The sequence below is a fragment of the Rhinolophus sinicus genome, chromosome 17, assembly GCF_057876585.1.
Source record: "Rhinolophus sinicus isolate RSI-liver-muscle chromosome 17, RSI-T2T, whole genome shotgun sequence".
NCBI classification, from domain to species: Eukaryota; Metazoa; Chordata; class Mammalia; order Chiroptera; family Rhinolophidae; genus Rhinolophus; species Rhinolophus sinicus.
In genome coordinates, this window is record NC_142517.1 from 162,320,431 (window position 1) to 162,342,287 (window position 21,857).

Consider the following 21,857-nt stretch of genomic DNA (forward strand, 5'->3'; position numbering starts at 1 on the left):
AAACGCTTGCAAAATGGCACTGATAAAATTGAGATGACCCAATGTGGGCTAAAAGTTAAGATTTTTTTCAAAAGCTTTACTTAATAAGCTTATTCTTAGGTGAAAAAGTAGTAATCTGCTGGTTCCTCTATTCTTCCCTTTCTAAGTAAATATGCCTGTTTAAGATAATTTCGATGTTTGAAATCAACAATCTGCAAATAAAAGGTGCAAGTTGAAGGAAAATAAACCATACAGATTTTCTTACCCCATACCACTGCATTTTAAATGCATAGGAATACAACAAACTCAAAAGAAAAAAAAATAGTGTTTTATTAACTACCACACTGTTATAATACACTTTAAACGTACAATAAGGTAGCCTTTAAATTTGAGGTGGTCTTAAGAGTAACAAATGAACAGAATTCCAAATTTTTGAAATAGGTGAACTGCTGCAGTTATAGGTATACATTTAAGAAAATCGTATAGCTCTTACAAGACCAGCAATGAAACTTTTATTTTGTACATTTTTAATAATTGAAAATATAAACAATAATTAAAAATAAAAAGAAAATACAGCGTAATAAAAAACATACGTTTCTCAATTAAATGTACTGAATACATATAAATTTTAAGGGAAGAAGCAAAAAAGGAAAATGGTTGATATTTAAGTGCAGACTGACTACCTAGACAAAAAAAAGAAAGTTAAAAAAATATCATAAAACCGCTAGTTTTCTATGACTAATATCCATATGGTTGGAGTATTGTCACTATGGAAGTGATTTTATTAGGTTTGCATATGTTTGTTATACTTTACTGGTAACTTACATGATGGCTTTTAAGGCCCTGGCAGACATGGTTTTTGGAAACAAGATTGGATAAAAAAATCACTGCTAAGACGCAATACACCTTATTTTTTTGGTCCTCCAATATGCAAGAAAGGGGGTATTCCACTATAACATTTTCTTACCACCCAAATGCCTCAACCTATACATTTTAAACTTTTTTAAACATTGGTTATATTGCCCAACTTCGTTATTGAAAGAATATTAACAAGACATTATTTTGGCAAATTAAATCTTAAACATGGCTTTTCAACAGGATTTAAAAGGTGACTATCCCTAGAGTTCCATGTTAAAATGTAGTTTTCAAAATCTTACAAGAGTAATGCTTAAAATATTGTACATAGTTAACCTAATTAAAATAATTAGCTTCAAAATGACAAATTGATAAGCTAAGTAAAGCCTACACTATGTAACATTTGCTTGGAAACTTGATTTGTCAGTTATGCATAATAAAAATTCCAGTCATCAAGAAAATTACAAAAAATTTTATCATAACATGATTTCTTTCACCCACCAACTTTTTTATCTTACAATAGATAAATACCAACATGTTCTCATTTTTACACTAAACCACACAGGATTGATGCATTTGGTTAGACTACCATTCGCATTGTTAAATTCAATTTTCTCTTTATATAACTTGGTAAAATTTCATTTCTTCTAGATTCCAAAAGTACCTACAAAACCCATGCAATTTTACCATTTTTAATATACTATGGAATATCATACAAAGTAAGGCATTTCAGTGTCATGTATAACCAAGTTACTGTCAATCCAAAAATTTTTGCACATCAATAAAAAGATATCTAAGAACTTAGGAACAATATTCTTCTCACTACTGTATAAAAATAACCACAATGAATAAGTATTTGTGTAATATTTACTCCATTGTCTCATTTCCAGAAACTGTCACAAGCTGTAAAGGTATTTCAGTGTTGGTAAGGATATCTTGATTGCTGGTGGTGGAAGTATTAACAGTTCCTATCCCTGAAACAGAACCTTGTTGAATATTTGCAAGGATAAGTGTTGTTCCTCCTGCAGTAATCAAAGTATCATCTCGTGCAGCTTCCACAGATGCCAGCACTGTACTGCTAGAATGAATACCTTTTTTATTCTGGTGTGTTTTAATATGTTTGGCAAGGTGGTCACTTCTCATAAAGCGTTTTGAACATTCTGGACAAACAAATTTCTTCTCACCTGTTAGGAAGAAAATTAAGTTACTTAGCTTTTAAAATTCAACATTAATAGACTGAACATTCCCTGAGAAAGAAAATAATCCAACACTGACAGTGAAGGACAGAGAACCAAGTTCAATTAAAACTGTATTAGTTTCACGAGCTGCCTCTGCAAATTCCTCAGAGTATTTCTCAAAATGAATGTCATCTTTACTTTTTGATGAAAAGCAACCTCCAAACTTATTATAGACTGATGATTTCAGATAAGATTTTAATACCTCAACTAGGCTAATAGTTTGTTTTGAAACATGTTATAAAATGTCAGCTGAAAAATGATCATCTGTAACACAGCAGGTCCTCGAATAAAAGCATTTAATTCAACGTCATTTTGTTATAACAATGAGGAAAAAACTGATTCCCAGCAGGGCCACTGTGTGGAGGTCGCACGTTCTCCCCATGTCTGCATGGGTTTTCTCCAAGTACTCTGCTTTCCTCCAATATCCCAAAAATGTGCACGTGGGGTGAACTGGTGTGTCTACATAGTCCAGTCTGAGTCGGGGGGTGTGAGTGCAAACTGTGACAGGAGGGCCTCGTTCAGGGTTGGCTCCTGCCTTGTGCCCTGGGAGAGACTCTGGCCTCCGCCAACTCTGAACTGGGACAAGCAGGTTGGAAAACAATTCTCTTACTTGTTTTACTCATCTTTCTTTATATATATATGTTCATATACGTACATCACATGTATTTTGATGTTTAATATTAAGAGTGTCTTGCTTGGGTCTTTATTTAGAAGTTTGGTGATGTTTCTGTGACCAGAAATATGCCATAGGAACTTAACTTTTGTTTATATTAATTAGCCTATTGTAAAATTGGTTTCGTTATACGTTATTTCACTTAAAATCTGTTTCCAAGAACCTATCAATGATGTTAAGTGAGGACTCACTGTACTTCTGTAAAGAAAAGTATACTGTCTTAAGCTATATTTAAGGTATTAACATGTCATACCCATGATACTAAGCCTTCACCTCTTAAACTTAAAGTAACTACACTTCTAGATTAAAGCAAAGATGCAGCTTGAGGTCCAATAAGATTGATTAATCCTAAGAATGATGGCGATGGCTAGCTAACTTGATTTCAGCTAATCAAGAGCAAGCCTAACATATCATAGTATTAAAGTTAGTAACACCCTGATGCCTCAATTCATTTCCCAACATAAATAAAATATTTTTAATACACAAGACAGACTGACTTCTATTATGTTGAAGGCCTACTGTGTAAGAGGAATATTAGAAGGCAAAAGGCCAGCCTAAAAGGAATTGAGTGAAGTCAATCTACAAACAAATCTAACATTTTCTTACTTTGCTTTCTTCCAAATGTCTTACATAGCTCCTGTTCCAGCATCTCTACCCTAGGTAGCTCCTCACCTAACCTCATGCCTGAACTATACAGCAATGACACCCTAGTCTTTCCCTCTCCAATCCAACAAATCAATGCCGGACAAATCTTCCTTAAATACCAAATTTTATTACAGTATAAAACTTCACCATTGTAATAAGTGGTATGGGAGTGCAAGACTAACTTGCAGATAACTAGGATTGTGACTCAATCCTATTTAACAGAAATGTGTTATTTATAAAATCCCATCTGTACTCATGTCAAATGGTCTCTCACCTCTTTTAATCACATAGTATTATATTCTTCTGGAAGGTATTTCCCGAAGTTTCTTTTGGAAAATTAATCCTGAGATGTTCCATAGCAAATGGCAAAATGAGCAGATAACTGGGAAATGCTCCACACACTACATGCCCCCTACTTAGAGATGCGTGGTGCTTAATAACATTCAACAGAATATCCTAAGAGGTGCTGCCTTAAAGGCACAGGTAGTAAACCTCTTTAACCCAGTATTTTCCATACTTATTGGATCACAGACCTCTTTTATTTCCCTTTACATTGCTTTTTACATCTTGCTATTCAAATTCCACTGAGGAAAAGTCTGTTATAGGACCATCTTAAGGTCTACTATAGCAGCCCACTGGCCAACAATGCCTCAGTATTCCAAGCAATAGCGATCTCTGCCCCGGAGCACACTTGATCTACTTTCTTATATTGCTTGTTGCAGTTAGAAACAGCTCATCTGTCTACCCACCTGATGAGTGAGACAGAAACAAAAACAAGTAGTACATCTAATACTTATACGACTAAATACTTCACGTTACTTATGTATTATTTAAAGTAATGTAGGAGGTGTGAAACCAGTCAGAGACAGAATATTTGCTTAATCTAACATTTTAATGCAGATCTAGGAGACTTCAAAATCCATAACGTCCTTCATTTTACCATGCTTCTTCCTTCTAAGCTCTCTAGGGACTATAAACACATTATATCTAAGTTACAGGATTCAGTCTTGGTTATTATATCTAGGTCCATTTCTTTTAACAACCACACAAAACAATTACATGAAAGAATCTTGACATCAACAATGCCTTGAACATTCCTCAATGAAATGTCTTCTGCTTACCTCACAAATATTAAAATGAGGAAAGGTGAAATGCCTAAATTCATCAGAGGAAAAGGAATTATTCTTTATTAAAATGTTACATAAGAGGGAAAAAGAGTAAGATCAAAGAGTAAAAGCAGGCAACTAATTTAAAATGTAAATAAACAGTAACAGTATAAGTGTGGTTTAAAACATTCAATGTCAAAATAACAAAAAAGCTAACTAAAAAAAAATGCTAACCAAAGTCTACATAAAATAAAATGTTATTTTACAACATAAGCTGTATGGGCTTGTTTGGAATTAGTGTTTTTAAATTGGTGTTACTAAAGATAAAAATTTGATGTGCTCGGTCATATTTTAAAAATTCAGTTCAGTAAGGTATGCTAAAAAACAAAAAATTTCACGGTAGCATGTAGCCCTGTAACTCATTTTTGTCTGTTAAAAGTAAATATTAGTAACCTGTATGTGTTCTTCTGTGCCTCTGTAATTCATCACTTCGAGTAAATCTTTTACCACAGAACATCCAGTTACAAACAAAAGGGCGTTCCCCAGAATGCCAACGCAGGTGAGCTCTCAGATGTGAGGTCTTCCCATAGACTTTACCACATCCTGGTATATGACAAATGTGTTGCTTCTTTTTCCCAAGATTGGTACCTCTAAAAAACACACACAGAATAATATACACTTACATGAAAATATTCAAATGGATATTACCACTTACATATCCCCACGTTGAATTTCAAATAGAAGACATTACATGAGGTCAGAAACTAAGATCATTTAAAATCAATTTAAGTAAAAATTTGTATATCTCAAACATAGAAGTTTTACATAATTTTACTCCAGAATTAATGCAATTGCTGTCCAAATGTAAATATGCTCAAGTATTATATAATTTAAAAGGACATGTCATATGTAATGTATAATAAAGCTATTTATTATTCTGTCAGAACCATTCACAAATTCTATGTATAGGTCCAATCCAATTTAGTGGTATGGGAAACTATATGCTCTACTCCAAATCATGATGCCAGCTAATTTAAAAAGTAAATAAACCAAGCATGAAGGCATAATTAATCACAGGTACAATTAAAAGGCAGATAGGCACCTTAAGCAGACTTTAATTAACATGATTTAAGCATATTTATTCATATATTTGTATGGCTACATCCGGAATATACACTGGAGTCAAAGAAAAAAATCTGGACAAAGTTATTATCTTAGCTCCCTTAGCCTATATGAAATACATATAAATCAAAATTATCTTGCCAGTTAAAATTCTCTTCATATTAACCATGCGAAGATACCCCCAAATTATACATCAGAAACATAATAAAATACAGGTTCTCCACATCGCAAAATTTGACACTTGTTACATTTCAGTATTTGATACCACGAACAGGGTTTGGGAAGTATGTGCTTAGATGGGTCAAAGAGGTATCTTAGCCTAAGCAAGAAGAAAATTTTTTTGATTCCAGAACTGATATTCAAATAGTATTAAACACTTCTGAAAATGTTAATACTCAAGCTTAAAAAAAAAATAGGCTAGTTACTGAATAAAAGAGTTAAAAAAAAAAGACATTTTAGACTCAACAATTGTCAAAATCATATTATATAAATTTTGCAATGTTTCTCTGAGATTAGAAAAGGTACATTTAAGACCCCCTCCAACTTCCCCTCCTCCCCCAATCTCAGTCTAGTTATAGCCTATAGACCTTCCATAAGCCTGAAAATCCTCTTGTATATAATACACCTATTGTTTTTCAAATTTTACTGGAAAAATGCATATTTCCCCACATTTATATTTTAATGTACTCACACTCAGTAGCATGTGAAATTGCCATAGGACAAACAGTGCTAAACGGTGCAGTGCTGGCTGTTAGATGCCATAGGTGTTCTGAACAGGGAGACATCAATGTGGGCTCCAGTAGTTAGAGAAGGCTTCGTGGAGGAGGTGGGTAGGATTTAGATAGAAAGGAGGGAAGGCATTCCAGGCAGAGGAATAGCATAAGCAAAGACAAGGAGGAGTCATGCTGTTGTCTCAAGGGCAAGGATGTCATAATCTAACACAATTCTAGTTTCTGCTCCAGTCCACCCCCAATTTCTACAACTCTCTTCAAAGAGCTGAGTTGAGTGAAACAGGTTTTTCTGGCTCACCTGCAATGCCAGTCTTAACCAAAGCCAATATCATTTCCATTTAATTTAGCTTTTTAAATTTATTTTATTCTTAAATAGTCCTAATAAAAAGAGAAATGCTTATTGGCCACTCGTGTACAATCCAATTTTACATATTGTGTTCACCATAGCAATTTCACAAAGAACCCAATTCAGTGCACTGTTGTACTCTGACTTCTTGCCTCTCTTCTAAGCCTACCACTCAGGTGAATCAATGTGCTTTTATAAAGTCAAAAGTGCTATTTTACTAACTTAGCAACATTTAGCTTGAGAACACTAACAAAGCATAAGAATGTAACATATTACAGCAACAAATCTGGGTTCTCAAAGAACCAAGAAGCCAAGGAAAGTTAAAGATATTCCTCATTATAAGGAAATGAGAACTGATCATTGTTTGGAAATACGAGAGGCATCTAAGAAAGGAAAAAATGGAGATGGGGGGCATACATATATATAATTTAAGGGAAAGGCTCAATACTCAGATCCAAGTTTCCATTTAAAAGGGAAATTTTATTCTAGATAAGATCTAGACATGCTAGATGCAAATTTACGACGTGATATAAAGAAAGAAAAAGAACTGAAGTAAATTTCTCAAAAAACTTCAGGTAATAAAAGATTTAGCTGTAAGTATTCTTCTTGATTTTCATAATCATTCCACTAATACTTATTATATATCCTGCAAAAACTAACAATTTTCCATTTCTGCTATTCTTCAGTGCCTAAACATGTAGCAAATAATTTTATAATGGCAAGACACAAAACAAAAAAGGTAGAGGAATTAAGAAGTTAAATAAATCAAGTCTTTCTTTTGCTTGGGATGGGAGAAACAGGACACAAACTGAAATACTGACAAAGAAAACAGATTTTGCAAAATAATTTAATTTTTAAAATATGGATTGTTGTATAATCCACACAAAACCTACAATAATGCCTTTAGAATTTCACTTTATTAAAGTTATTTCTCTTCCCACTAGAGTAAAAAGTTTCTGAAGACTAGTTCTGTTTAATATTGGCTAAAAGCCCAAATGAATATTATTTTTTTACATTAATTATATCTCATCATGTGCTCAAAAGGGTAAAAAAATGAAATTTAGTTCTCTAAAGATGCCACCTTATACATATATATTTTTTTAAGACTATGGCTGAGAAAAAAAGGCCAATATTCTAATATTTTTAAAGTACCACCTATCTCACCTTTGCAAAATACTTTGGAATATCTTGGATTTACTATATGTGTTATACTTTTATTAATTAGATGCAGCCATCTTCAATGATACAATTGTGTCTACTATATATATACTAGCTGAATTCTGTTCAAATGAGAGCTAAGAAATAATAGTTTTTATTCTAAAGAACTTCAATTTTGATTGCTTAGAATAAGTTATTTTAAAATTTTCATGAAACTTCTAGAAATAAATGTAGGTATTTTTATAATCCTCAGGATAGGGAAGATTTTTAATAGCATGATAACAAGGCATCTTATAAAGACTGACCAACTAAAAAATTCTGTGCTTATAAAAGGCTGCAAACTTTAAGTGATGAAACTCATTCTTTACTTGTGTAACAATGCATTTTGCTGACAGAAAAGTTGAAAGGCAATGTAAAACCAGAAAAAACATCTGCATATATGACAGTTAAACACACAAATTAACAGATCAAAAAGACAAACAATTCACAAAACAAATTTTAAAATGGTAAAAAAACATACCAAAAAGTCTTCAATCTTGCAAAGTGATTTTAAAAATACGAAATAAAACAATACTGAGGTATCATGTTTCATATGTCAACTTAAAAAGATTTGAAAAAATGATAAAAACCATTATTGGCAAGGGTGTGGGAAAACAGATACTCTCATACACCAATGATGGAAGTAAAAACTAGTGCAGCCTTTCTAGCAGACAATTTCCTTTGATCTAAGAATCTCACTCTACCAACTTACACTGATGAAATAATCAGACAAATGTGCAAAAAATGTATGTATAAGGATTACAATGACAACAATAAACTCCAAAAAAAAAAAAAAGATGTTAAATTCTTATGCATCCATACAACAGACTACTATACAGCCATTTAAAAAAAAAATGATGCAGACTTTACACAGACCTGGAAATATGGTCACAAAAATTTTCAAAGAGCAGACATGTAAAACAGTGAGAATAAGATGATTCTACTTTAAAATACATGTAAAGTGTCACAGTGGTTATCCTGAAGTGGGGTAGGATTTTGGTATTCTATAATACTCTTCTATATTTCTGAATTTTTATGAGCATGCATTAGTTTAATAAATATGTATTTTTAAGATTTTGACTTTAAAGAGTACGTAAAACAGGCCAGACCTTGATCCTCAATTAGATCTGACTTTCATAAACAAATATCTTCAAAGTTCCTCTAAAAATGAGAGTAAATTTCAGAAGTTATTGCCTAACTAGAATTCCACTTACTTATATAAACTGACCAAAACATTTCAAATAATAAAATTTCAAACAACTGAATAATTACCAGTAAATACAAGTACCTAAGTTATCAGATGCAGGAGTAAATCCAGTTGGGACGCAGGACAGTATAGTGGTAAAGCTCTGGAGTAAGAAACTAGGTCCAAATCCCTGTTGTGTGTGCTCTTACGAGCCACTCACCTCTCTATGCTTCACCTATAAGACTGTCTAGAGCTCTCAATGCTGGCAGTTATTATTCATTGCTGTTACTGCGAACGGGCTGACCAATATGCAAATCAACTAATAAGACCAACTCAAAGGCAGGTAGAAGGTCTCTATTAGATCAAGCTCATTAACTATATTAATAGTATTTTTTGTCTGTTTAAATAGTGCATTTCTGAGAGAGGTACATTAAGGCCTTTCACTATGACTAGGGATTTAGTTAGTATGTCTTTAGAGTTCTATAATTTCAAAGTGTGGGAAAAGGTACGATGACTATTAAATCTTCTTGGTGAAAAATTCATATTACTAAGAAATATGTATCTACCCATTTGATGATTTTTACTTTAATTCTACCTTGCCTGACAGTAACATTACTATCCAAGTTTTCTTCTTAACATTTGTCTAATAAATTTTTTTCTATGCTTTTATCTTGAACATTCCAATCAGTACCAATTATTTGAGGTGTTCCTTATAATCAACATAAGGCTGGATTCTAAGTTTTTGAAATACAATCTGAGTCTCAGTCCCTTAATTATTAAGCTTAATCCAACCCCATTTAATTACTCATCTGCTTTGAGTTTATTCCTATCATGTTAATATCTTAATGTTTGTTTTTAAAAACACTGAATTGAAATACTACAGTTCTATTTTTTTAATTCCACCATTAAGACTTATTATTCATTTCTGTTAAAAATGGAAATGCTTATGATTATCAACTATTTCTGAACTTCTTATGTTTATACAACTGTTATTCTCAAGCTAAGAATAAACTTTTTATTTGTATTTAGGCAAATCCATGGCTAGTTTGCAAATAGGCTAATTTCTGATATGGGCCTGTTAAATGGCACCTGTTATACTGTTGTTGTTGTTTTCTAAAGCAAACAAAATAATTTTAGTTCTAAAAAGGGTGTTTAGACCTGAAAGTTTTGTTTTCATGTATTTTGTTCTCTTAACTTATTCTGCCACACTCATACAGGCATACACACAAAATGATCATGTGATGAATAATATCCCATTAAGTGACATGGCATGCAGTCTTTCAAAAATTAGTGATGATATTAGCAGTCTTAAAAAAATAAGAATATGTTTCATGTGTGCATACCTCCCACCACCTTCTTTACAGTTGGGACAGGTACAAGCTACCCTCCGAAGTCTTTTTCCTTCTTGATGTTGTTGGTCCCCTTCTTCATCTACCACCTGTACTCTTAAGTGTGTTAGATCATTGGTATTCAAAGTAGAATCACCACTGAGCTGCCACTCTTCAGGATCAGGTTCTTCTTCCTTGATCCTAATATCTAAAGAAAAAAAAACAAATACAGATGAGAAGCAGCCCATTGGCCCAAAAAAGCAGCAGGAGATCTGAGCCTCACTAAAGTGAATACTGTGTAAAAGTCAAAAATTATCTGTTTGTGAAGCATAATCACTGCTCCTTATTGTGGCTTATTCTTTCAAAACAATTCTATTTTATTGTAAATATCAGAGATTAAGCCAAAAAGGGAATAAAGCCAGCATGAGAGCTTGCTTTTTAAAAAATTCAAAAGAAAAACAAGTAATTTCTTTTGAGCAAGTTGAGTCATAAACAACTTGAAACTTCGATTATAATTGTTTGATTAATCAATAAGTCCAATAGTCAATTCAGACTGGAACAAATACTAATACCTTAAACCTCTCTTTTACAGCCTGTATCAATTATGCCCGTCTACAGGTACTATGTGAATGCAAAAATAAACCTGCCATTCACTTAAAACTGTCACAAACTTAAGCTTTAAAGTCAATCATTACAAAAATATCTAGACTGGTCACAACATCACTGTACAAGGTGTAGAAGTATGAGAGACAGTTTCTATTTTCAAGGAGTTTTATTATTAACCAGGCTGAGAAACAAAATGAACAATGGTGAGGAAGAGTGAATATGGCAGAAAGTTATGTCATTATCTCAGCAGAGCTAAACATCTTTATTTATACGAGTAATGATAGAACATCTTTTCCACTAGAAACTAAGAGGGTTTTTTTTTAAATCTCAGAAACTGATTCTTTTTTAAAGTAACAATACTTGATTTACAACAAACAATGAATATAAAAAAATCTTTGTACTAACAATTGTCACCCCAATAAATTTAATAAAATAAAATTTAAAAAAAAAATCTTTGGGTAAAACAAATTCCCACAAATTTTCATTCTGATGTATGTAAACTAAAAGTCTTAATGAACATTTATTACTTTAGATCTGTATCAGTCACTAACAATTGGGACACAAATAGCCTAAAAATATCAAATGTACCTAATAACTCCTGAATGTTGGTCCAACTAGACTGTATAACCAACAATCAAGAAAAATGGCTCAAACAGTTTAAAACTAGTTTATCAGAATAATCACAACCAAGAATCAGGGGGAAATGGGGGAAAAGGGGACTCTGGCCTGGGCAACAGGGTAGATGGTGGTGGCACTCACTGACATAGGAACTAATGGAGGAGGTCCCGGTGCAGCTAAACAAGGACAGTTAATGAGTTCAAAGTTAAAGGTCATGGAGTCTAAACTCTTTGTGAGACACACAAGAAAAACGAGCTAGACCTACAGGTCTGGATCTCAGAAAGAGGCATATGCTAGAGATATAGAAGTTATCAGTACGTACACAAGTGATAAGAGTCCATCCAAGGAAGGAGGTTAAATCACTCAAGGATTATGAGTAGAATGAGAAGAGAAAGTGGCCAACGAGTAGCCCAATATTTAAGGAACAGGCAGATAAGGAGGACCCTGCAAAGAATTGATGCAGCCAGGAAAATGTGCTAAAGAAAGGAATGAACGGTTTCAAGAAAAAGTGGTCAACATCAAATACTGCAGACAAATCAAGAAAGAAAATGACTGGCGCGGCCGGATGGCTCAGTTGGTTAGAGCTCGAGCTCTCAACAACAAAGTTGCTGGTTCAAGTCCCGCATGGGATGGTGGGCTGCACCCCCTGCAACTAAAGACTGAAAACAATGACTGGACTTGGAGCTGAGCTGCACCCTCCACAACTAGACTGAAGGACAACGACTTGGAGCTGATGGGCCCCGGAGAAACACACTGTTCCCCAATATTCCCCAATTAAAAAAAAAAAAAAGGCATCTAAGTCAGGAATGTTTAAAAAAAAGAAAACGACTTAAGAAGAAAGTATTGAACAAGGATCATAGTTTTCCAAGAAATCTGGCTTGAGAAAAGTGACAGAAACATGGCAGCGGCTAACATGGCAGAGACTAAAGGGGACCAAGGAAGCGAATTGGAGGGAAGGAGTGTTTTGTTTTGAAAGATAGAAAAGACTTGCACGTGTTTAAACACTTATGAGAAAGATCGATTACAGAGGAAGAAAGTGAAAACACTGGTGTGAAGGCCTAAGAAGTCAGGGCAAGACCCAAAGCACTTACAGGTTTAGCTGATGGAGCACAGCCACCTACTTCTTCCTCTGTTACACAAGGAAGAGCTACTGTGTGCCACGAACTTTGCTCGACCCCAAATGCAGAGGGACTGTGATGGTCGGTAATTAAGGGGAAATTGGTTTCTACTTCCTCAGTGAAGTAATGGCATAAGAATCAGATATATTTAAAATTCCTTCAGATAGACAACATAAATGAGTGGACCTCTGTTTATAATCATTATCACAAAACATTTACGTACTTGCACAAATATTACAGTATTAGCTTTCACAATCTAAACAAAAGACACAGCATATGGATATCACATATCCAGAGTTGGATGATTTTAAGTCCATAAAATGAGGAATTTTATCAAATGTTTTTAAAGCTGCTCACCTTACATTATTTGTAACAAGGTAGCAGGTAAAAAAAAGACAAAATACTAATATCAAGAATGGAGAAAGTTATATAGAAAAAGAGAAGATTTAAAGACAACAAAAAAAGCAATTGATGAGAGAGGGCAACCTTACTCAGGGGATGAAGATACTATAGGACATTCCTGCTCCTATTGCTAATTCTCTAACTGGAACCTACAAAGTATGTTTAAAGAATGTGCCATGGATATGGATACTTACAAATTAGTTTTCTTTCTTATTGAATACAAATACAACACAGGCTCATAGAGTATGTCTAAATTGAACACATCTTCTCCACCTGTCAAAACTTCTTGTATCACCCTCAGTTAATAGCATTACAAGCCACCTAATTACTCAAACTAGCTACTTCAGGTGAGTCCTGTCAGTCCATTCCCAGTCTCTAATCTCTCTTCTGCCAATCTGTCTTCTACATAGCTTCCAGAATTTTCTTCGTAAGTAAAAATTCAATGGTATCACTTTCCTGATTCAATACTTGCACTAATTCCCTATTTTCTATAGTATAAGTCCAAACTCATTGACTTGGTATTCAAGGACATTCTCAAACCTGGCCCCAACCTGCTCTTCGACTTGTGTATTAATACACTCACATTCTCATAATTTTCAGAACACACGTCTTTTTTTTTTTTTTTTAACTTTTATTTATTTGTGTTTTTCAAGTATCCATCAGCTCCAAGTCGAGTAAGTTGTTTCAATCTAGTTGTGGAGGGCGCAGCTCACAGTGGCCCATGTGGGGATCAAACTCACAACCTTGTTGTTAAGAGCACCTATCTGGCCACCCCCACAGGTTCTTTCCTGTATGTGCCTTTGTCCTAGACTGTTTCCTAACACTTTCCTTTTTCATCTAACTAACCTCTATTTATCCTTTAAGACTAGTTCAAATGTCACCTCCTTTATATATGCCTGTGAAAGAATTAACTATATTTATTGGCCCATACGTCCCTTTAGATAATAAATGCTTCCACTCAAAAGTGCTCAGAAAATACAACCTATCTAAATGAATAAACCTTTCCTAAGGAAGAGCTTCCAATATAGGTAACAATCTACATGAAAAGACTCTGCCCTCTATTTTTCTACGCTCCTTCTATCTGCAAATAATACATAAAGAGAAGATTTTTATGAGATTAAGAATTAGTTCATATGCATAGGACTACAGAGTTGCTCACTAAAGACAGTAAATTAATTGCCCCGCAAGTGTTATACCCAATTTTTAATCATTTCACTTGTTCATACACATCTGGGATATTTTACAATCTTAATCATAAAATCCATTAATCTCGTAAATTCTAAATAATTCCCCTTTGTCAACTGCATACCAATTTATTACAAACACCTTAAAAGTAAGTCTTCAGTATTAGACAGTCAAGCTTACATCTTCCTCAACAACTCAGCGAAGATGACAAGAAAATACTTTTTACTATGCTGTATTAGTATCCAATGTTGTCCCTAGTTATTCTTAGAAATTTACTAAGGCTCAGCAGAAAGGGAAGTAATAATCCATCAAAACCTCATAAAAGTATTAAAATGGTACTCAATATTATTAGATATTAGGGGAAAAAATTAAAATCACAATGAGATATCCCCCACACCAACCAAAATGGCTAAAATTTTAAAAACAAACCAGGCCAATTGTTGCCAGGGCAGTGAAAACTCTCCCACACTGCAGGTGGGTGTGTTAATTGGTATAACAACTTTGGGAAATCTTTTGACTGTATCTTCTAAGGCTGAACCCATGCATACCCTATAACCCCAGCAATTTCACTCTAAGAGAAATGCGTATACATGACACCAAAAGTACAAAATTTCACCCTAAATAGGAAACAACTGATATATCCACTAGTATTGAAATAGAAAACAAATCGTGGTTGTACAATGGAATATGCTAAAACAATGAAAATCAACAACTTACAGGCAACAGGAATGAATGTCACAAACCTAATTTTAAACAAAAGAAGCCACATACACACCATATATAGATACAGAGATACAAATTCCATTTATATAAAGCTCAAAATGGGCAAAACTACTCTATGGTGACTGCCTACCTTTAAGAAGGTAATTGACTGGGTTACTGGTAAATATACCTTTCTTTATCTGGGTGCTAATATTTCCTTTGTGCTCATTTCGTAAAAATTAATCAAGTTATACACATATGATTGGTACATTTTTCTGAATGTATATTATACATTAATATAAAGATTATTCTAATGAAGAAAACTTTAAGTAATCTATAAGAAATTACTTAGGAATTCTGTTAAAGACTATCATCTTCTTTTGTTGTGGCTTCATCTCTAGTTCCTATATAATCAACTAGCACCTTCCCCCCCATAGGAATTTAAAAAGAAAAAATAACAATATGAGTGTGCCCCAAAAATTATGTCCATAATTTGAAGTTCAGAATAACTATTACTCAGCAAATACGTGAATGATTACGATGTGTGGGTCTCTGTTCTAGGTTCTAAGGACAAAACAGTTAAGAGTTAAGTTCATGCTTTTATTAAGTTTACTTTTTAGTTGGGAGAAGATAAACAAGTAAATACACAGTGTTTTATGCTGTGATTAAGTGTTAAGAGGAAAAAGCAGGGTGAGGAGGGACAAGAAGTCAAAGCAGGGAAGTACTTGCTGTTTTCAATAGAGCAGTCAGAGAAAACTTGGGCAATATGTTGACACTTGACTCCTAAGGAGGTAAAGGAGCAAGAAGGTGGGGGAAAGTATTCCAGGCAAAAGGAAAAGCTAGTCTGATGTACGCTTGGTGGGTTAAGGGAAAAAGCAAGAAGGCCTGTGTAGCTAGAAAGGAATGAATCTGGAGGAAGAATAGTAATAAGATCGCGGGGAGGAGGGTGCTCCTAAGCCAGTATAAGGGTTTTACATTTTATTCAAAGTGAGGGAAGCCACTGAAGGATTAACAGTAAAGGGATGATATAATTTAAATTATATTTTATTAAAATAAATCCAAGATCTCTCTGGTTGCTGTATTAAAGAGACAACAGAGAGGCAAGGGCAGAGGTAGGGCGACTAATTAAATTAGGAGGCTACTACAATTACCAAAACAAAGAAGACAGTGGCCTAAAACTAGGGTGTTGATGAGGAAGTGATAAGGGATGGTCAGAGTCCGGAACTATTTTGTAGGATGAGTCAGATATTTGATAACAGACAACACCAAGGTTTTTGTCCTGAGCAACTACAAAGATGAAGTTACCGTGAACCATGGACAGGATAGGCTGCAGGGTGAAAAGATTATGGGCGGAGGGTGCCAATCAGGGGCGCATTCTGGGATGTGAACTACTGAAGTGCCTATGAAACACCCATACGATGATGCGGACTAGGCAGTTTGATGGGTCTGGAGCTCACGCAGAAGCATGGGCTGCAAACATAAATCTGGGCATCGTCAGCATGTATATGAGTAATTGGTACTGAGAGTCAACTGGAATGGGGGCTGTAGGAAGAAACACGGGGGCACCTCAAATTAACAAGGAGAGAATATTTAAAAGAACCAGCCAGTGAGATAGGAGAAAACTGGTGTCAAGAAGCCAAGAGAGGAAGTCACTTCAAAAAGATCATAATTATAGGTGTCAAAAGCTTGATTAAGTCAAGTAAAACGAGGACTGAGAAGTGACTTTTGGACGTAACAATGTGGTAATCACTGGTGATCTTGACAAGACCTGTTTCAGTAGAGAAATGAGGACACAACCCTACCTAGAGTAGATTCAAGAAAACGGAAGGAGATGAAATGGAAACAAGTATATACAACTCTTCCCAAGAGTTTTGTTGGGAAAGCAAGTATTATAAATATGGCACTAAAGTTCCTAAGCTAGACCACAAAGGTTGATTTAACACAAAACAGTACCTGAAATAGTGTAAACTAACCTTTACATTCAGTAGCAACACCAGGATAATATACACTAGCAATATGAAAAATGAACATCATTATTTGACTTAAGGAAAAAATGAGTTTAAATGCAAAAAAAAGTAAGCAATGGAAATACAAATCCTCAAGGAGATTTGAGTACACATTTAAGAACTTTATAAACTAACAGCACTTGTTTTTTATTATGTCAACTCTCTCTGTCAAAATGTTTAAATTTCCTTTTCATCTGCCCTGGTATATAGTGACAGTATCTTTGTCCCATGATTATGGTTGTTTTCAAGGCCTACCCCCAATAAAACAAGTTTGGGAAGATATATAAAAATTACAAAATTTTCTGCATGCCTGGGCAAGAGGTAAAGAAAAGAGAGGGAAACAAAGTTTAAACGATGAGAACACACACACACAATATGGTTAAGAAGACTAATTTTCTTATATAGCCAATGGACAAACACAAAATTGTAAAAAGATAGATAGCTTAACATATTCTAGAACACTTTAAGGAGAGAAATACCAAAAAAAGGAGGCTGTGATAGAAGCACCATCTCCTGGGGTATACGTGTGGTGGTGAGGGTTCAGATGGAACCGACTTCCCAGAGCCACCACTACACAGCACTGCTGACGTCACAGCGTTTGGCTGCTTCTGTGGACCAGGAAGAGGATGACGTCGCTGATCTCCAAACCTTCCTGACTGCTCAGCACCAGTACTAACGTTTTAAACACGGACCCCATAAATGTGTTCATTAATTAAACACGTATGTAATATTATTCTGATTATGAAATATTATAAAACAAATATATAAGAGAAACAATGTTAACTATTATTAATTGCAATAACTCAATATTAGACAACATATCACAACAAAATATTTAGGCTGAGTTTAGATGTTATCAACAGATGAAAAGTGCCTACTATTTTCTTATTGTTTCAGTGGTACCTGCATTTTTTTTTCCATTCAATCCATGGTTTCTTTACGTGAATATTAAAGCTGTCTACTCTGAAAGTTATTCAGTTAAAATCAGAAAATGTAATCCATTTAATACAAGAATATATAAATAGCAATAGGTAGCAACATACTAAAAGCGTACAAAAAGTGAGGGAGTAGATGGTCATATCATATGTAATACAAACATAGCTAACATGGCATTAGTGAAGGCATCAATCAATATTAGCTACTCACTAATAATTCACAGCATGCCTTAATTTCTAAATAACTTCATAAGTTATAGAAATACCTAATCACTGTATTATACACCTGAAATATACCATTGTAAGGCAACTGTAATTGAAAAAAATATTAATCAAAAAGTAAAAAAAAAAATGTTACAAGAAAATGCTATATGCTTCCTCCTAAAACGAATTTTTAATTATTTTTCAATAAAGTTAATAGACTATTTAAGATAAATTTGTAACTGGTTTATTAAGTCTGGAACATACATATTCAATTTAAACAATTAACACTAGATCAATATGAGTTACAGTACTGTTGATAAAATGAGATATTGTCCTTTATCAATACCTTATCGTTAGGATTTTGTTGTTCTTATCAAAGGCTTTCAGTCTCTTCAATTTTTAAAGAATTAATGAAATTAATTCATTTGATTCTAAAGTTGACTTTATTTACCTGTTTCCTTTAATGTTTTACCTGTCATACAAATCACCTAAACAGAATTAACAGGATAATCCTACAAGATATCACATATTATTTTAATTAGATTTTCACATTCATAACTATTCAGATTTCTTTGGACATTTCAGAGCTCCCAAAAGTCTTTTTCCCCCCAATTTTTCTTTCAAGGGGATAGTTCTAAAATTATAGACATGGATTCCTAAAAATATAACTTTACCACTCTAATCAAAAGATGTTAACACTTAGAAAAAAGTTAACACTTTAGGGAGTTTCAAAACCAACTTTTATTCCTTTATCAAATATAATCTATCTAATTTATCTATCTATCTAGTAAGGTGGTGCAAAAGTAATTGTGGTTTTTGCAATTATTTTTAACCTTTTAAACCGCAATTACTTTTGCACCAACCTAGTATCTATCCTCTCTGTTAACATTAAGCAATCTCTTTCCTATAAACCTTATCTCCTTAGATTGGATCATTACTCATCTATGACTGCTCCCCTCTCCCCATTTAAAATTAACCTTTAATTTCATCTCTACTAATCTTTTTCAAATCCCCCCTTCTATTTCTTAATAGCAGTTTTCTACATTATCTTCAAAGCTTTTCTACAATTGGAGATTGTGTACATTAATAGGACTATTCTTCCTATTAAATCTAGACAATACGAGCTTTTATAGAATACTCACATAGATATAAACGCAACTGGAAATAACTAATTTTCTAATATGGCTTATATAAAAGATCTCATTTTATAGTCATAGCACAAATACACGAGAAAGACTATGTGACTTACAATAATACACTATAAGTAGTGAAATATTAACTTCACTTTATTTAGTCTGAAATACTAGGTAAGTCCCTGTTAAGGGAACAGTGTTCTACTCTATCAGATGATGGTGATGATAATTTACACATAAGATTTACTACTTGTCAGACACTATTATAAGCATTTAACATATATTAACTTACTTCGTGCTCCCAACTATCCTAAGGTTGGTAGTATTTTTTCCCTACTTTCTAGATGGGAACACAAAGAAGTTAAACAGTTTGCCTGAAGTCACACAACTGAAAATGGATGGAGCCAGGACATACGACAAAGAATTACACAAAACCATATTGGAAGTATTACTATAGATCAGTCCCCGACCAGAGCTAGTCCCCAGGAACAGCAGCTGTAAATTAGCCGCCCTACATAAGAACATGTGCTTTTAACTGTAGTTTGAGCAAATCAAAATAATGTAACCTTAAAAATCTGGGGAGGATAAAGAAAATGCTGCTATGGGATGGAATGGAATATTGTGCCGCCTTTAAAAAGGAAATCCTGTCACGTGCTACAACATGGGTGAACCTTTGAGAACATTATGCTAAGTGAAATAAGCCATTCACAAAAGGGCAAAAGCTGTCTGACTACCAATATGAAGTATCTAAAACAGTCAAAATCATAGAAATAAAAAGTAGAAAGGTCATTGCTAAAGGCTAAAGAGAGGGAAAAGGGGGCAATGGGTATAGAGTTTTAGTTTTGCCAGATGAAAAGTTCCCGAGATCTGTTGCACAACAGTGTGAATATACTTAATGGCACTGAACTATACTTAAAATGGTTAACATGGTAAATTTAATGTTATGTTTTTCACCGTAATTTTTTTTAAAAATCTGGGAAAAATCTCTCTTGTTGTTTCTCATTCCCATAGAGGACTTATTTTAGGAACCTCACATATAAAATCTTCAATGTCACAGGTAAGAAGTTCAGAGTAACTACGAAGACTACACAGTAAGATAAAAAATTGTTAGACATTACTCTTTCCTAAGGCTCCCACCTTCCTCCATAAGCTAGTTTTTCCCTTTCTTTCAGATTAAAAAAGACTACTTTAAAGCTACTATAAAGTTTTTTTAAAAATAAAATATTGTTTTCCTCCACCACTTCCCCAGTTCCCAATACTCCCTGACTGCTATCTAAGAAACAGCAAGAAATCGATTTCTTACCAGCAGCTATCACAACTCTCACTTTTCAAATCCTAACAGTACCAAACATTCATCCTAAGAGTAGATTCAATTTTTAGAGACAACTAAAGACGATCTGAAGTCATATAGTATTTAAACCAGGAGACAGAATATTGCTCGATTCAAAACAAACTATTTATGAACATAGTATGAACTGCATCCTACAGTAGTTCCCCCCCCCCCAATATTCTAAACATTGTATCGCTGGAATAAAAATATACTGTTGGGGTTTTTTTGTTTTTCATTTTTCACGAAAAACCAAGGAGGAGAAACATACAAAAACAGCAATAACTTATACATGATTTTTTAACCTCACCTCTCACAAGCCTATTCTCAGTTTTCATACCATATACCCTGTAAACATATCTTCTTCCAGGTTCATATACCAGGGGTGACAAAAAATGTATACACATGACTTGTATTCATCTTTTGTTATCGGTATATATTGCTTGTTACAATTTTAATACAGTTTTTTCCTTTCTTAAAATGTGTATACAGTGGTACCTCAGTTTTCGAATGTAACCCATTTCAGAAGAGCGTTCAAGCTCTGAAACGTTCGAAAACAGCCAACAGCCAGGCCTCAGGATCTTGCACTCAGCGGAAGCCACGTGACATGTTCAACTTCTGAGGCGTGTTCGAAAACCGAACCGTTTACTTCCAGGTTTACAGCATTCGTAAACCGAAATGTTGGTCAACAGAGACATTCGAAAACCAAGGTACTACTGTACAGTTTTTTGGCACCATCTGTATACGAGGTATGATCAAACAACACAGTGAATGTTTAAATTAAAAAACTTTTTATTACAGTTAAAAGACACGTTGTCATTAATCCCCCTCAAAATACTCTCCCTCGCTTCAAACACAGTTATCCCATTGTCCTTGCCACTTTCTGAAGCAATTCTGGAAGTCCTCCTTCGTGTCTTTAGCTGTGCTGTTGCAGCTGCCTCAATGTCCCGAATTGATTCAAAACATTTACCTTTCATGGTCATTTTGACTTTGGGGAAGTTCCAGAAGTCACATAGTGCCAGATCCAGTGGATGAGGACACACCGTAATGTTTTTATTTGACAGAAATTGCCATATACCAGAAGCAATATGTGACACGGAGCCTATCCTGTCGTGATCACAAAATACAGTAGTACCTCAGTTTTCGAATGTCTCCGTTGATGAAAATTTCAGTTTATGAACGCTGCAAACCCGGGAATAAATGCTTCGGTTTTCA

At 34.1% G+C, this 21,857-nt stretch overlaps 1 protein-coding gene across 1 annotated transcript in view; it reads right to left on the bottom strand.

Moving 5' to 3' along the window:
• Positions 1 to 285: 285 nt before the first annotated feature.
• The window catches only part of SP3 (Sp3 transcription factor), a 57,654-nt gene continuing 36,082 nt past the window's right edge, over positions 286 to 21,857 (bottom strand). Inside the window, exons 5-7 of the mRNA XM_074338189.2 lie at positions 10,422 to 10,614; positions 4,950 to 5,146; positions 286 to 2,018 (exon numbers count right to left, since the gene is read on the bottom strand). Coding sequence (XP_074194290.1) covers positions 1,702 to 2,018; positions 4,950 to 5,146; positions 10,422 to 10,614 — 707 coding nt within the window. The 3' untranslated portion in view covers positions 286 to 1,701. The remainder of the gene's footprint in view (positions 2,019 to 4,949; positions 5,147 to 10,421; positions 10,615 to 21,857) is intronic.